This window comes from Elephas maximus, chromosome 21 (genome assembly GCF_024166365.1).
Source record: "Elephas maximus indicus isolate mEleMax1 chromosome 21, mEleMax1 primary haplotype, whole genome shotgun sequence".
Classification (NCBI taxonomy): Eukaryota; Metazoa; Chordata; class Mammalia; order Proboscidea; family Elephantidae; genus Elephas; species Elephas maximus.
The window spans coordinates 19901198-19918739 of NC_064839.1; the positions used below are offsets into that span (position 1 = coordinate 19901198).

General features: G+C 36.4%; 1 protein-coding gene across 13 annotated transcripts in view; it reads left to right on the forward strand.

Annotated features, from left to right (window-relative positions):
• Positions 1-17542, forward strand: part of CHD9 (chromodomain helicase DNA binding protein 9) — a 227689-nt gene that overhangs the window by 139280 nt on the left and 70867 nt on the right. For all 13 annotated transcript variants that reach the window (XM_049864852.1, XM_049864853.1, XM_049864858.1 and 10 more), the window contains 3 exons: positions 2609-2695; positions 2922-3059; positions 14908-15029. In XM_049864852.1, coding sequence (XP_049720809.1) covers positions 2609-2695; positions 2922-3059; positions 14908-15029 — 347 coding nt within the window. The remainder of the gene's footprint in view (positions 1-2608; positions 2696-2921; positions 3060-14907; positions 15030-17542) is intronic.

Below are 17542 nucleotides of genomic sequence, written 5' to 3' on the forward strand. Positions count from 1 at the left end.
GTTATTTAAGAAGAGTGATAATGTAGCAAACAAGTAGAAAATAAGATTTTTCCATACATGAAATATATACCCAGTATTATGTGGGTGTGTGTTTATGCGTGTGAACAGAACTGTATTGGAAAAATTTATTCATCTCTCTAGGCCTCACTAAACGTTTGATGTCCTTTTTAGCTCTGAATTATTTTTAAACTTTTTATTTTCAAAAAATTTTATTATTTTTAACAGAAATTTGTAAAACTAGTATAAAGAAATCCAATATACTTCACCCAGATTCCCCAGTTAACATTTTGCCATGTTTGTTTTATCGTTTTTATTCATTCTTTCTCAATTCTGTCTCTGTCACTGTCTTGCTCCCACCCACATATTTTTGTCTGAACCATTTGAAAGTAGGTTGTAAATACTTCAATGTTTATTTCCTTAAAAAAAAGAAAAAAAACTTTTATATGATGATAAAATTAACATTTATGTAGTGCTGTTATCTAGTGACCTTGTTCACATTTCACTCAGTTTTCCACTAGTGTCTTTTATAGGAAAAGATTGTGTTTGCGTTTATTCTTGTCCAGATTACAATCCAGGACCACATGTTGCATTTAGTTGTCATGTCCCTTTTAATCTAGAAAGTTGCTCCTTTTTCCTTTGTCTTTCATAACCTGGACGTTTTATTAAGAGTACAGTTGTATATTTTATAGATTGTCCCTCAGTTTGGGATTGTCTGATATTTCCTCATGATTAGATCAAGAAGTGAAGCAGCCTCTTTCTCGGTGAATCATATCAGGAAGCACATAAAACCTGTTTACCCCATGACTGATGGTGATAACTTTGATCATGAGATTAAGGTGGTCACTGCTAGATTTCTCCACCATGAAGTTTCTGTTATTCCTTTGGAATTATTAAATCCAGTTCAAAATTTTGGTGATTCTAACAACATATCAGTTTATGGATACTAGGAGGTTCTCCCAGCTCCTCAAAAATACCTTAACTCCACACTCTGATATACAGAAGTTCCTAATGGGCTTAAGATTTTTAAAGTACTTAGCTAATGATATTTTAATTTTTCACGAAGACTACTCTTTCTAGCCTGTCCCAGAAACAACATAAATAGGAGCTATGCAGATTTTCTTAAAGTGCCACGTTACCGTTCCTGTGTTAGGTAATATATCCTGTAGAAAAACATGAGGATGCTAATATCACTCAAGAGAGATTTAAGACAGTGAAGATAACTGAAGGCAGAGCCGTAGAGTATTAACATCATTTAGGAGGTATGCAAAAGGAGAGGAGCAGCAAAAGAAGCTGAGATGAGCTGTTGAAAGTAAGGCTTTCAAGGATGAGTGGGAATTACCAAGTAGGTAAGAGGAGGAGTGACAGCCTACTGAGAAGAAAGAAGAATGCATTTAAAGCAGAGAGGTTTTTTCCTAAAACAGAGCGTGGTGTTTGAAAACTTTTAGTCGTATACTTCTGGAGCATGAGTAAGAGATGAGGCTAGAAGAAAAGGCAGAAATCTGTTCACTCCCTTAAAACCACTGTGGTGTCACAAAATGATTTGTGAATAAATTGTAGAATAAGAAACTAATTTGCTGTAAACGTTCTCCTAAAGTACAGTACAAAGAAGGGGGCTCCAGTATTGGACCTGATAATCCAAACAGAGCAAGTGAAGGATTTTAAGCAAGGGGCAACATGGGAAGCTTTACGTCTGAGAATGATCACTCTGGGGACAATGTGAAAAATGAATTAGAGGGAGGTACAACATGAGTTGGGACTAATTAGGAGGTTATTTGTAAAGTTCCAAGTAAGAAATGATGAGGTGGTGAGAATGAATACAGGAACCAATTTGAGGAATCTGTAGGAATTGGTGACTGAGTAGATGTGGGAGGTAAAGAAAGAGGAGTCTAGGATTATGCCTCCATTTCTGGCTTGTACAACTGGGGGTAGGTATAGGCTGAAGAGTTAAGGAGTGCAGTTGAGTTTGAGGTAGCTTAGGTAGAGATCTTTGCATTTGTCTAGATAAATGGATCTTCAGCACACGCACCATCAGTAGATGAGAGTGTTGGATAACGCTAAGAAATATACCCACAGGTAGAAGGGAGGTAGGGTGATTGGTATCAAGCAAAGAAGGAAAGTAACAAAGGAAAAATACAGAGACTGATTTTAGGACTTTTTTTTTTTTTTGGTACATATTTCTTAAATTGTTAAAAAGATTTCTGAGGTGCATGAATGACTAGCCACATTTTATGGATGAGAAAACCGGGAATCTGGAAAATAACTTACTGAAGCTGTAAAATTAGTAAGAAGTGGATACTAAGACAGTTCATTACCTTTTTTTTTTTTTAAGGACATTTTTAAAGAATATAGCTTTTATAGCAATTTACTTCTCTGGAGTACCTTATTTCTTAGTGTTATTTGGTTCATTTAACATGGTGATTTATAATATATGCCGGTATCCCACATATTCTTTGGAAATTGAATGAAAGAATTCTATAAACTGAAAATTTAATAGAAATCAACCTTATGTGTTTCTACTATAGGTGGACAGCTAGTAATTTTGTCTTTATTTCGTGTTGATCTTTATAGTGGTTTTGCACATACCAATTAAGTTCCTTTTTAATTTTAGATGGAAGAAGAACCATTTAACCCAGACTATGTTGAAGTAGACAGAGTATTGGAAGTTTCATTTTGTGAAGATAAGGATACTGGTGAGGTAAATATTTCAGAAAAATGTTTTTAACGAAGAAAAACCTAGAACTGTCTAAATAGTAAAGCAGTGCTTCTTAAAAGCTAATGACCTAAAAACCGTAAGAAATGTTTCATTGTTTTTTATTGACATAGTTTAGTATATTTAAACTAATTCCTGTTTAAGCTGTCTCTTACTTTCACACGGGTTATTTCACAAGGGTTAAATGAAAAAATAAAATTTTTGTTTACAGCCTGTTATTTACTACTTAGTAAAGTGGTGCTCATTGCCATATGAAGATAGTACTTGGGAACTAAAAGAAGATGTAGATCTTGCAAAAATAGAAGAGTTTGAACAATTGCAAGCTTCAAGGCCTGACACAAGACGCTTGGTAAGAGTATGTCTTAGACAGCTGGATAAAATCTTAGCATTTCTTTATGTAGCAGGTTTAATGTCAGTTTTGAAATTTGAATTTAGTTCCTGCTATACAATTAATACTTTATTCTTTTTAATTATTACATAGTATTTTATGTATGTTACCTATTTCTCCATTAGCGAATATTCCAGTTTTTTTGCTGTTATAAACAATGCTGTATTGAGCATTCTTGAGCCCTTTTGTAAATTTACCTGTCAGATAAATTTCAAATGTAATTGCTTGGCCAGAGGGTATATGCATTTAAAATTTTTATGAGTATTAACTTCCCAATTTCCTTCCAGAAGTTACTCCAGTTAACGTTTCTACCTGATCTCTGAATTTCAAAGTTTTCTACTACTCTTCTCTCAGGTCATATATGTAAATATCAATAACATCATTTCCGGCCCTCATCTACAGTTATCAATTTACTATTCAAAGAAAATTCTATATATGTACACTTTTCCTTCCTTTCTCCCATCCAGTTATTTGTCCATAGCGATACATTTCATCTACTTTCTTTGTTGTTGTTGTTGTCAGGTGCCATTGAGTCAATTCCAGCTCTTAGCCACACAGCAGAATGAAACGCTGCCCAGTCTTGCATCATCCTTAAAATTGTTAAGTTTTAGCCCATAGTTGCAGCCACCGTGTCACTCCATCTTGTTGAGGATCTTCATCATTTTCGCTGACCCTCTAATTTACAAATCGTGATGCTTTTCCCTAGCGTCTGTTTCCTCCTAAAAGCATGTCCGAAGTCTCACCATTCTTGCTTCTAAGAAGTGTTCTAGCTGTACTTCTTCCAAGACAGATTTACTCATTTTTCTGGCAATCCGTGGTGTATTCAACATTCTTTGCCAACGCCATAATTCATCATTTCTTCTTCGGTCTTCCTTACTCATTGTCCAGATTTTGCAGGCATATGACACAATTAAAAATACCATGGGTTGGGTCAGGTGTACCTTAGTACCTTGCTTTTTAACACTATAAAGAGGTCTTTTGCAGCAGATTAACCCAATGCAATATGTTGTTTAATTTTTTGAGTACTGCTTCCATGGGCATTGATGGTGGGTCCAAGTAAACTGAAATCCTTGACAATTTCAGTATCTTCTTCATTTCTCATGATGTTGTTTATTGGTGGACAGGTTTCAGTGTAGCTTCCAGACTAAGACAGACCAGGAAGAAGGACCTGGTGATCTCCTTCTGAAAAAAATTGAGCAGTGAAGACCTTATGGATATCAGCAGAACATTGTCTAATATACTGTCAGAAGTTGAGCCCATTGGTTAGAAAACATGCAAAATATGAGTGGGGAAGAGCTGCCAGCTCAAAGTACAGTCAACCTTAATGATGTCGATGGAGTAAAGCTTTCGGGTCCATCAGTTACTGATGTGGCACTACTCAAAAAGAGAAGAAACACCTGCAAACATCCATTAGTAACCAGAATGTGGAATGTACGAAGTATGAATCCAGGAAAATTGGAAGTTGTCAAAAATGTAATGGAATGCTTGAAGATGGATATCCTAGGCATTAATGAGCTGAAGTGAACTAGTATTGGCCATTTTGAATCAGACAATCATAGGGTATACTGTGCCAGGAATGACTAATTAAAGAAGAACGGCAGGACATTCATTGTCAAAAAGAACATCTCAAGCTCTGTCCTAAAGCACAACACTGAAAGTGACAGGACAGTATCCATACACCTACAAGGAAGATCAGTTAATAGAACTATTACTCAAATTTACACAGAAACCACTAATTCCAAAGATGAAGAAATTGAAGATTCTTACCAACTTCTGCAATCTGAAATTGATTAAACATGTAATTAAGATGTATTGATAATTACTAATGATTGGAACGGGAAAAGTGGAAATGAAGAAGGATCAGTAGTTGGAAAATATGGCTTTGGTGATAGGAATGATGCTGGAGATCACATGATAGAATTTTGCAGACTGACGATTTATTCATTGCGAATAACTTTTTCAGCAACGTAAATGGTGATACATGTGGACCTTGCCATATGGGATACACAGAAATCAGATCAACTACATCTGTGGAAAGATACCATGGAGAAGCCAAATACCATTGGTCAGAACAAGGCCAGGGGCTGACTGCAGAACAGACTATCAATTAGTCTTATTTAAGTTCAAGTTGAAGTTAAAGAAAATTAGAACAAGTCCATGAGAGCCAAAGTACGACCATGTGTATATTCTGCTTGAATTTAGAGACCGTCTCAAAATAGATTTAACACATTGAACACTAATGACTGGAGACCAGACAAGTTGTGGGATGACTTCAAGGACATCATACATGAAGAAAGCAAAAGGTCATGAAAAAGAAAGGAAAGACTAAAATGGATGTCAGAAGAGAAGAATTCGAAACATTGCTTTTGAACATAGAGTAACTAAAGCGAACAGAAGAAATTATGATGTAAAAGACCTGAAAACCAGAAGGAAGAACACAGCCTCAAGTTACAGTATTGAGGGATTCTACAGGGAAAATAGTGAACGGAGCAGGAAGCATCAAAAAAAAGACTAAAGGAATACACAGAGTCACTGTACAAAAAAGAAATGGTCCATGTTCAAGCATTTCAGGAGGTAGCATATGTTCGAGAACTGATGGTATTGAAGGAAGAAATCCAAGGGCATCTGCGAAAAACAAGGCTCCAGGAATTGACAGAATACCAATCAAGATGTTTGAACAAATGGATGCAACGCTGGAAGCGCCCACTCATCTATTTCAAGAAATTTAGAAAACAGCTACCTGGCAAATTGACTGGAAGAGATCCATATTTGTAACAATTCCAAAGAGAAGTGATGCAGTGGAATGCAGAAATTATTGAACAATATCAATATCACATGCACGTAAAGTTTTGCTGAAGATAATTAAAAACTGGTTGTAGGAGTATATTGACAAGGAATTGTCAAAATTCAAGCCAAATTCAGAAGAGGACGTAGACCGAGGGGTATAGTTGCTCAAGTCAGATGGATCTTGGCAGAAAGCCAAGAATACCAGAAAGATGTTTACTTGTGTTTTATTGACTATGCAAAGGAATTCAACTGTGGATCATAGCAAATTATGGATAACACTGGAAGAATGGGAATTCTAGAACATTTAATTGTGCTCATAGGGAAACTACATAGACCAAGAGGCATTCATTCGAACAGAGCAAGGGGATACTGCATGGTTTAAAGTCAGGAAAGGTGTGCTTCAGGATTGTATCCTTTTCACCATGTTTAATCTGTATGCTGAGCAAATAATCCAAGAAGCTAGATAATAAAAAGAACACGACATCAGGATTAGAGGAGGGCTCATTAACAGCTTGCAATGTGCAAATGACATAACCTTGCTTGCTGAAAACGAAGAGGACTTGAAACAGTTACTGATGAAGATCAAAGACTACAGTCTTTAGTATGGATTACACCTCTACTTTCTTAGTAGCTTTATTTTTAGAAGAAACTTCCATACATAATGTTGTTAAAATTAGGTACACAGATTTTTTTATTGACTGCATGCATAGCTCTCTCCTTTCCCTACAAAAAAAAAAAAAAAAAAACTTGAGTAGGTTTTTTATTTTTCTACTACAAAAAATATAGAAGGCTACAGTAAGTTGTGATATTGCTAATTTAAAGTTTTTACTTTCGTTTTTTCAAAACAAGATTGTTGCCATATGAATTCATTAACGTCAGCCAACCAAAAGAAATTCACATCAAGGAGACATACTATGATTTCATCAAAAATTTTGACCTGTTCTTTTAAATATAATTTGGTCATTGAAATTTCTTCACTAAAAAGGGAGTTTATATTTGAAAAGACAGGAGCAGATCACTTTTGGATTAGCCAGAGTGTGAAAGGCTGCCATGAGAAATATTTGTAGAGTAGTGAAGTAAGAGAAGGAAATGAATTAAATGTTCCATGGAAGAGATAATACTGTATTTATAATAATTTTTTTCCGGTTTGCTTACTCTTTCTTCCAGTAATGCCCCTAGATCTTTACCAGTTGCATAGCAGGTCACCTCAATTCCTTTTTATTTCCAAATGCCTTTCCTTGAACCAGGGGACAGAAGCCACAGCTAGTTCAGAGAGGAGTGAGTCAAGGGATGTTGTGGAAGGGAAAGATTTTCTTTTTGGCGTGGGGACTATGTCTTAATGATAACCTAGTGTTCAGCCTTATTGGGTAAGCCATTTCTTTAGATAGTGGTTCTCAGCCAGCGGTGCACATCAGAATCACTTTTCGATCTTTTTAAATATTCACAGATGACTGAAGAATCAGAATCTCTGAGAGTGGAACCCAAACATGTGCAATTTGGAGGCCCATGCCAGGGAAAACCACTGCCTCATATATGTGGTATGTGGTATAAAAAAAAAAAAAAATGTGGTATAGTCCTTGTTAATTGGGATTTCGCCAATGGCATTAAACCCCTGTGATGAATGTAAAATCGATTTGACAAAAAATGCTCCTCCCTCATTTTTAAATTAAGTAGCATATAGATCATATAGAATATTTTTGGAGTTTCTAAAATGAAATTTGTCCCAGACCCAAGCTAATGAAATACTAATAGTGATTGGATTGCTAAGAAAACACTCTGAATGTGACTTAATGTGGAACTTATTTTAAGCAGTAATTTGAGAAATACTGTTATTTTAAAATTCATTGGCTACCTACAGAAGTCGAATAACCAGTTGTTTCCAATATGTTTTTTTTATTTAGCCTGTTCTGTTTTTTATAGACTGTTTTATTTTTTATTAACCTACATTTACTCTGATCATCTTGATAATTTTTAGAAGCATAATTTTGCTGAGTCGTAACTGAAAAAAACCCAAACCCATTACACTTGAGTCAGTTCCAACTCAGTATAGTGTAATTTTAAATAATTTTAAAGCAGAAGACAATAGGTAACCTTTTGCTTACTTCTCTAAAAACATTTTGTCTTACTAAGACCTAGACCCTACTCCCTATTAATTTGGGTCTAGGTTAATGTTATTCTGAAAATTTATCTCCTAGCTGTCGAAAGTTTTTTATTGCTGAGGAAGAAAATTTAAATATAACTCTCTATATAAATGAATGCTTATATATGTAGTGCTATGTTTGTGTGCCTCCAGGTTTCTTTTAAAAGGAATGCTTTGTAACAATTTTTTTTTACTCCTTGTTGCCGTTTGTCTGCCTGGCTCCTGCCTACAACAATTGTATTTGACCAATAAATACTTCTAAACAAACTATCAGAAAGAAATGCTTTATACCGTGAATATTAAAAGTATTGTAGAGATGTATGGTAGATTAAAAATGAGAAAAAATGTGATATACTACATTCTCTTTTTTTGTGTGTGTGTGTGTGTGTGCGTTACTTGAAAGTTTACAATCCGAGTCAGTCTCTCATACGAAAACTTCCATGCATCTTGCTACATACTCCTAGTTTCTCTGCTCTAATTAACAGCACACTCCATCCTTCCACTCTGTATTTTCATGTCCATTCGGCCAGCTTCTGCCCCGCCTCTACCCTCTCATCTCTTCTCCAGACAGGAGCTGCCTATATAGTCTCATGTGTCTACTTGATCCGAGGAGCTCACTCTTAACCAGTATCATTTTCTATCCCATAGTGAAGTCCAATCCCTCTCTGAAGAGTTGGCTTTGGGAATGGTTCCTGTCTTGGGCTAACAGAAGGTCTGGGGACCATGACCTCTGGGGTCCTTCTAGTCTAAGTCAGACTATTAAGTCTGACCTTTTTATGAATTTGAGGTCTATATCCCACTTCTCTCTGCTCCCTCAGGGGTTCTCTGTTCTGTTCCTTGTCAGGGTAGTCATCAGTTGTAGCCAGGCACCATCTAGTTCTTCTCGTCTGAGGCTAATGTATGATGTAGTCTCTGGTTTATGTGGCCCTTGCTGTCTCTTGGGCTCATAATTACCTTGTCTCTTCGGTGTTCTTCACTCTCCTGTGCTCCTTCATTCTCCTGTGGATTAAGACCAATTGATGCATCTCAGATGGCCACTTGCTAGCATTTAAGACCCCAGATGCCACTCTCCAAAGTGGGATGCAGAATGTTTTCTTAATAGATTTTACTATGCCGGTTGCCTTAGATGTCCCCTAAAACCATAGTCCCCAAAATCCCGCCCCTGCTACACTGGCCTTCGAAGCGTTCTGTTTATTCAGGAAACTTCTTTGCTTTTGGTTTAGTCCAGTTGTGCTGACCTCTCCTGTATTTACGTTCAGCATAGTTATGGATAGGTATGAGTTCAGTGCTGTCATTTTGATGTGTTTTTTGTGTGTGTTGTTGACAGTTTCTTTTTCGCAGTTAATTTTTTATGCTGAGTAGCTCATCTTTTACATATTGTCTTTTCTTCTTATTCATTGTAATTGATTTTGTTTCTGCTGCGTCTCTATTTTTTTTTTGTATTTTATTTTGGTGAGCAGGACTGTTAGTCTCCTTTGTGGTTACCTTAATATTTATCCCTATTTTTCTAAGTTTAAATCTATCCTTTATTTTTTTTTATCGCCTTGTTGTCTTCCTCTCCTTATGAAAGATCTATGACTACATTTCTTAGTCCCTCTTTATTGTTTTAATATTGTCTTCTTTTACATAATATCACTGTTTCCCTGTTTTGAATTTTTTTTTTAGTCTTGATTTATTTTTGTGATTTCTCTATCTGGGTTGACATCCGATTGCTCTGTACAGTGTTCTAGTCCTGGGTCGTTGTCTGATATTATTGATTTTCTAACCAGAGAACTCTCTTCAGTATTTTTTGTAGTTTTAATTTGGTTTTTATGAATTTCCTAAACTTCTGTTTATCTGGAAATGTTCTAATTTTGCCTTTATATTTGAGAGACAGTTTTGCTGGATATATGATTTTTAGCTGGCAATTTTTTTTACTTCAATGCTTAATATAAGTTATCCCACTGCCTTCTTGCTTGCATGGTTTCTGCCAAGTAGTCCGAGCTTATTCTTATTGACTCTCCTTTGTAGGATACTTTTTGTTTATCCCTAGCCACTCATAAAATTCTCTGTTTATCTTTGGTTTTGGCAAGTTTGATCATAATATGTCTTGGTGACCTTTTTTTAAGATCTATGTCAGGTGGAGTTCGATAAGCATGTTGGATAGATACCTTCTCATCTTTCACGATATTGGGAATTTTCTGCCAACAAATATTCCAACAATTCTCTCTGTATTTTATTATCCCTCCCTGTCCTGGTACTCCAGTCACTCATAGGTTATTTCTCTTGATAGAATCCCACATGATTCTTAAGGTTTCTTCATTTTTTTTTAAATTTTTTATCTGATTTTTGTTCAAGTATATTGGTGGCAAGTGCTTTGTTTTCAGTCTCACAAATTCTGCTTTTCACTTCCTCAGTTTTGCATCTTTGACTTTCTGTTATCTAATTCTTTAATTGTATTGTTAATCTTCTGACTTTCTGGTTGCTGCCTCTCTATGGATTCTTGAAACTTAATAAATTTTTCATTATGTTCTTTAATAACCTTTTTAATTTTTTCAGCTGCTTTATCTGTGTGTTCCTTGGCTTGTTCTGCATGTTGCTTGATCTCCCTCCTGATGTCTTGAAGAGTTCTGTATTTTAATCTTTCGTATTCTGCATCCGGTAGTTCCAGGAAGGCACCTTCATCCAGACGATCCTTCAATTCACTGTTTTGAGAGTTTATTGAAACGATCATGATCTGTTTCTTTATATGATTTGATATTGACTGTTGTCTCTGAGCCATCTATAAGTCATTGTATTAGTTTTTTTTATGTTTGCTCACTGTATCCTAGCTTCTTTCTTTGTTTTGTTTTGATATGCCCAAATAGGTTGCTTGAGTGAGCTAGCTTGATTATTTTTGCCTGTGAAGTTCTTATGTCCTGTCTCTAGATGGCTAGAGCTGTTATCAGGTATATGAGCCTAGGAGTCCATTCATTTTTCTTGTATGAATTCAGCTCAGGTGTCCAGGTAGTTGATCGTCAAGTGTGTGGTACAGGCTCTCTCCTACAGTCTTGGGGGGCAGGGGTGATTGGTGTAGGTACTGGTATCTGGTTGCAGCAGGGAGTCATGCTTTAAACAAGGCAGGGGCGGACAGCCGTCTCCCAAGTGTCTGTGAGGAAAGCGTGTCCCTGTTCCCTAGAGCACACAGGTGGATAGGTTCTGCAGATGGACCTTGGGCACCCAGTGCTTTTGGTTGTAAGGACTAGGAGTTACCAGTTTTCCTTGGACCCCAGTTGTGGTGGCTGGGTGACCTGAGTGGACCCACCAGTCATTCGGCCCCTGATGTGTGTAGGTAAGGACGCTGTTTATCAGGCAAAGCAATGTCAAACGTCAAACACCCACCCCTCCACCGCACAGCTGAAACCGTTGTAGTCTGCCAACAAGGGCCTATTCTCCTGAAATAGGCCCGCACAGGTCCATGCAGGGGGGGAAAGTATTCAACGTCCACAGACCGTTTATGCCTGGACAGGAACTGCTTCTGTCCTGAGCTCCCTAGGTTAGTGGAGCTGGCAGATTATCTTTTCCCCAATTGTGAATTTATTCCTTTTCCATGTCCTGGAGAATGGCTCAGATGGTGCAACAGGACCTATCTCAGGCCCAGGGAAATCGACAGCCACTGAAGCAGGCTTCAGGGTGGGGGGGGCTCGGTAAAATATACACAAGTAATTAGCCGTTGCGGAGAGTGCTGCTCTTCTCTGGTTCTAGAGTTGTGAGTAGGCTGTGCAACTGGATGTTTCTCCCTGAGGAAACTGCAGCCAGATGATACCACCAGCCCGCTGCAGCCACTCCCGGGAACTGTGCCTCAGGGTTCCCAGCGATTCCGTTCCGGCAACTCCTCTCTGCTTGTGAACCATCTCTCCTTCCTCCTCCTGCTCAGTCCGTTTTCTAATTTTGTGTTTGATGTACAGGGCTTCTATCTTGTCATAAATGTAATCTTTTCACTTCTATTTTGGTTCCTTGTTATAAGAGGGTTCACTGGAAGCATCTGACTGCTCCGCCATCTTGGCCCCACCTCCATTCACTCTTTTCAAAAATTGCTTTACTGAGGTTAAAGTGACATACACGAAACTCTACATATTTAAATATCTATGTGTTGTTAACTTTTGAGATATGAAAACATCACCTCCATCAAGATAATGAATATATTTATCACTTCCCAAAGTTTTCATATACCTGTTTGTAATCATAGTCACCTGCCTACTCCATACTCATCCCAGGCAACTACTGATCTCTTTATGTCATTTTCCCTTTTTTTTCCCCCCATTTTCTAGGGTTTTATATAAATACTAGAGGCAGTGTGTATTTTTTGCTGTGTGGCTTCTGTGATGAAGCACAATTATGTTGAGATTTATCCACATTGTATGTATCATTTCAGTCGTTTTTATTAGGGTTGCTATAAGTAAGAATCAACTCAATGGCAATGGGTTTTGGTTTAGTATGCTGTTGTAATGTAGTATTCCACAATTTTTTAATCCATTCTCCTATTGATAAAGCTTTGTGTTGTTTCTAGTTTTTGACTATTAAAAATAAAGCTGCTATGAACATAGTATACAAGTCTTTGTACAAACGTGTATTTATTTTCTTGGGTAAATACCTAGGAATAAAATGGCTGGGTCATATAGTCAGTATATGTTTAAGTTTTTTTTTAATTGCCAAACTGTTTCTAAGTGGTCATATTCCCACTAGCAGCCTATGGGAGTTTTAGTTGCTTCAAGTCTTTGACAGGTCTTGGTATAGTCGGTCTTTTTTATCTTAGCCATTCTAATGGACCTGTAGTGGCACCTCATTGTGGTTTTAATTTGCATTTTCCTAATGATTAATAATATTAAGCATCTCTTATACTTTTTTTTGCCATTAATATGTCCTCTTTGATAAAGTGTTCAAATATATTGCCTGTTTTTTATTGGCTTGTTTTTTTATAATTAAGTTATGTGGATTATTTACATATTCTGGATAAAGGTCTATTATCAGATACCATATTTTTATGCAAATAACATGTGTTCTACATTTGTTTGCCAACAGCACCCTCCCACACAAGGTGTTTTCATAACCGTGCTATGCTAATTTTTTTTAGAGCAACATGTAAAAAAAAGTTCAGGATAGCAGCTTTAGAAAATACCTTGCTGGGGGAAAAGTATGATTGGCAAATGTAGAAGGTGCATGTTATTTGCATAAAAATATGGTATATGATTTGCAGGTATTTTTTCCCAGTCCATGGCTTGTCATTTCATTATCTTAACAATGTTTTTGAAGAACAAATGTTGCAAATTTTGATGAATTCCCGTTTATCTGCCTTTCTTTCTGGATTACACTTTTCTTATCCCATCTAAGAAATCTTTGCATCCCCAGAGATCACAAAGTTTTTCTCCTTTGTCTGTTAGAAATTTTAGTTACAATTAGATCTATCCTCTATTTTTGTTTAATTTTTGTTATATAGTACATTGTATGTGTTAAAGATCATATTTTGTGCATGGATATCCAATTCTTCCCACACCATTAGTTGAAAAACTATTTTTTCTTCCCTGAATTGTATTTGCAACTTTTTCAAAAATAAATTGTCTATATACATTTGGGCCTATTTCAGAACCTCTGTTGTGTTTCACTGACCTGTTTTTCTATCTTTATATAGATTGTACTGTAACTTTTATAACAAGTCTTTAAATCATTCAGTGTTAAGTCAGCCCATTTTTTTTCCAGTTGTTTTTGCTATTTTAGGTATTTTGCGTTTTCATATGATTTTAGAAATAGCTTATCAGTTTCCAGAAAAGCCTTGGTGGGATTTAGTTTGGGATTGTGTTGAATCTGTTCAATTTGGGAAGAATTTCTTAACAATGTTGAGTCTTCCAATCTGTGAACATGGTCAGTCTCTCCATTTATTTAGGTCTTCTTTAATTTCTCTCAACAGGGTTTTGTAGTTTTAAATGTATAGGTCGTGCACATCTTTTACAGGATTTATTCCAAAATATTTCATATGCTGGATGCTGTTATAAAATGGTATTGTTTTAAATGATTGTTACTAGAATATAGATTGCAATTGACCTTTGTATGTTTATCACAACCTTGCTAATATTGCTTACTAGTTCTAGTAGCTTTTTTATAGATTACATAGGATTTTCTACATAGAAAATCATACCTTCTATGAATAAAAACAGTTTTACTTCTTCCTTCCCAATCTTGATGACTTGTATTTCTTTTTCTTGATTGCACTGGCTAGAACCTCCAATACAATGTCGAGTAGAAGTGGTGTTGGTGGATATTCTTACCTTTTTCCATTATGGATGATATTAACTGTGGGATTTTTGTAGATGCATTTTTATCAGATTAAATTTCCTTCTATTCATAGTTTGATGAGAGTTTTTATCAGGAATCGCTGTTTTATTTTCTATATCTATTGAGATTATAATATTTTTTTAAATCTATTGATAAACACTGATTAATTTTTAAATTTAAACCAACCTTCCCTGCTTGAGGAGGATCCCATTTGGTCAGGATACATTAACCTTTCTATACAGTAATTATATTCCATGTTACAATTTTGTTAAGAATTTTTGCATCTATGTTCATGAGGAATATTGATCTATAGTTTTCTTGTGATGTTTTTGTCTAATTTTGGTATCAGGGCAATATTGGCCTCAGAGAATGAGTTGGGAAGTATTCCTTCATCTTCAGTTTTCTGGAAGAGTTTGTGTAGAATTAATTTGGTTCTTAAATATTTAGTAGAATTTATTATAACATCATACTGTGTTTTACTTTCAGGATTATTTTAAAAGCAATACTTTTTACCGTGAATTAGATATATTGGAGATTTGAAATGTATGAGAAAAAATATAATATTCATCATTCATTCTTTGTTTTTCCGCAAAGGATCGTCCGCCTTCTAATATTTGGAAAAAAATAGATCAATCCAGGGACTACAAAAATGGCAACCAACTCAGGGAATATCAACTAGAAGGACTCAACTGGCTGTTGTTCAATTGGTACAATAGGTAAGTAGTATACCTTAACCGAAAAATTTTATTGTGTTGTTCTCTTTTTTTTTTTTTTTATAATAACTTTTATTAAGCTTCAAGTGAACGTTTACAAATCCAATCAGTCTGTCACATATAAGTTTACATACATCTCACTCCCTACTCCCACTTACTCTCCCCGTCTTGAGTCAGCCCTTTCAGTCTCTCCTTTCTTGACAATTTTGCCGGCTTCCCTCTCTCTCTATCCTCCCATCCCCCCTCCAGACAAGAGTTGCCAACACAATCTCAAGTGTACACCTGATATAATTAGCTCACTCTTCATCAGCGTCTCTCTCCCACCCGCTGACCAGTCCCTTTCATGTCTGATGAGTTGTCTTCAGGGATGGTTCCTGTCCTGTGTCAACAGAAGGTCTGGAGAGCATGACCGCCGGGATTCCTCCAGTCTCAGTCAGACCATTAAGTTTGGTCTTCTTATGAGAATTTGGGGTCTGCATCCCACTGCTCTCCTGCTCCCTCAGGGGTCCTCTGCTGAGCTCCCTGTCAGGGCAGTCATCGATTGTGGCCGGGCACCAACTAGTTCTTCTGGTCTCAGGATGATGTAGGTCTCTGGTTCATGTGGCCCTTTCTGTCTCTTGGGCTCTTAGTTGTTCTCTTTTTTATATGTGTGCTAAAATATGTTAAGTAAAACATGTACTGTTGTTGCTGTACTGTTACTGCCATGGAGTCTTTATTATGTAAAGTCAGTTTACTGCAGGAAGATATGTGAATTACAATGTAGGGTTTTAACTACAGTTGCATCCTTTAAATTTGACCACTCAGAATAGAGGAATGTTGATATGATGATTAATAATCAAATTTGAAATACCTTTTTTAGAGTACTAAAATGTCTGCTGTGTTAACAGAATTTTTTATACTAAATATTTATTAACTGATACTACTGTCTGCTGATTAGATTTAGTCATTGAGTTGTCAGCTGTTTATTCCTGTGGGAAACACTATTTTTTAATGTAAGACTTTAAAGAAGTAGAATATTAGCAAGTGGTCATTTAGTAATAGAATATAAAATATAGAAAGCTAGTGATAAATTAATTAGGAGTCCTGGGTGGTGGCACAAACAGTTAAGCACTCAACTTCTAACTGAAAGTTTGGCTGTTCAAATCCACCCTCTCTGCATTCTGCTTCTAAAAGGTCACAGCTTTGAAAACCCTGTGGAGTGGTTCTACTCTGCACACATAGGGTTCTCATGAGTCAATTGACTCGACGGCATCTAAAAACAAGAAATAATGAATTACCCCATTCTTGTTAATTATTTCTTTTCTCTGTTGTTGAAAAGGATTTATAGAACTTTGCATCATGTTCCCTATTGAGATGGAAAGACAGTTGCAACAGAAGTAAAACATGGTACCATGATTAAGGAAAAAGTACATTGGTGTGTAAAAAAGAACAAATGAAGGCACTATTATTAGCAATAAAATCAAATATGACACCTTTATTCACAATCATGTTTCTGTGTTTTTACTTCTCACGTGATTTTTCTGATTATTAAACTTAGTAATGGTGAGTCATGAGACTCAGTCTGATGAAATTAAGGTGACCCATTATATGTAGAGGAGCCCAGGTGTTATAGTGGTTAAGAGCTCGGCTACTAACCAAAAGGTTGGCACTTCAAATCCACCAGCCGTTCCCCTGGAAACCCTATGAGACAGTTCTACTCTGTCCTGTAGCGTCACTGAGAGTCGGAATGAACTCAGCGGCAAGGGGTTTGGTTTTTTTTGTTTGTTTGTTTGTTTAATTATATGTAGAGAACTCTTTGTCCTGGTTTATATTTTCTATGTATTGATCATTTATTCTAAGAGAACTATTCAGGTAAAATAGTTAGCAAAAAAAAAATTTTTTTTCCACTTTTTTCTCCCTCATTAGCTCCCTTTCCCATTTCCTACATTGCTTCTTTTAAACTGTCATCATTTTCCTGGAGCCTTTTATTGCTTCTTTTAAACTGTCATCATTTTCCTGGAGCCTTTTATCCCTTTCACTCTCTGTATAGGATTGCTTCGTTGAGAAGCCCAGGCCCAGCAAGTGAACTCGTTCCAACTTCTTGCCTGCACTCATACTCAGTCTTAAGCAAAGTATACCTCCATCCATGGCCATTCTTACCGATATTCTCATGTATCACAATTAAAAGATCCTCTTCCAGGACCAAGACTAGTACTTCCACCTCAACTCTTGTATGCTGTCTCATTCGGTCTTCTCAGAACCTCACTGTAGTCAGTTACCAGCCTTCTCTCTTACATCTTAAAGCTGTCCCTGAAGACTAGTGTTATCCCTTCAGTCTGTGAACAAGATTGGTTCAACCTGTCTAAAAAGGAAAAAGATAAAACTTCTCTTGGCTCCAGTTGTCATTCTAGCTCAAGTTGTCTTCGTAACTTCCAGCCAAAATTTTAAGAAGAGTCGTCTGGGCAAGCTTCCTCCGTTTCTTCACTTCCAATTCTCTTTTCGGTATTCTGGTCTGGATTTTGATGCTGTCACTGCCC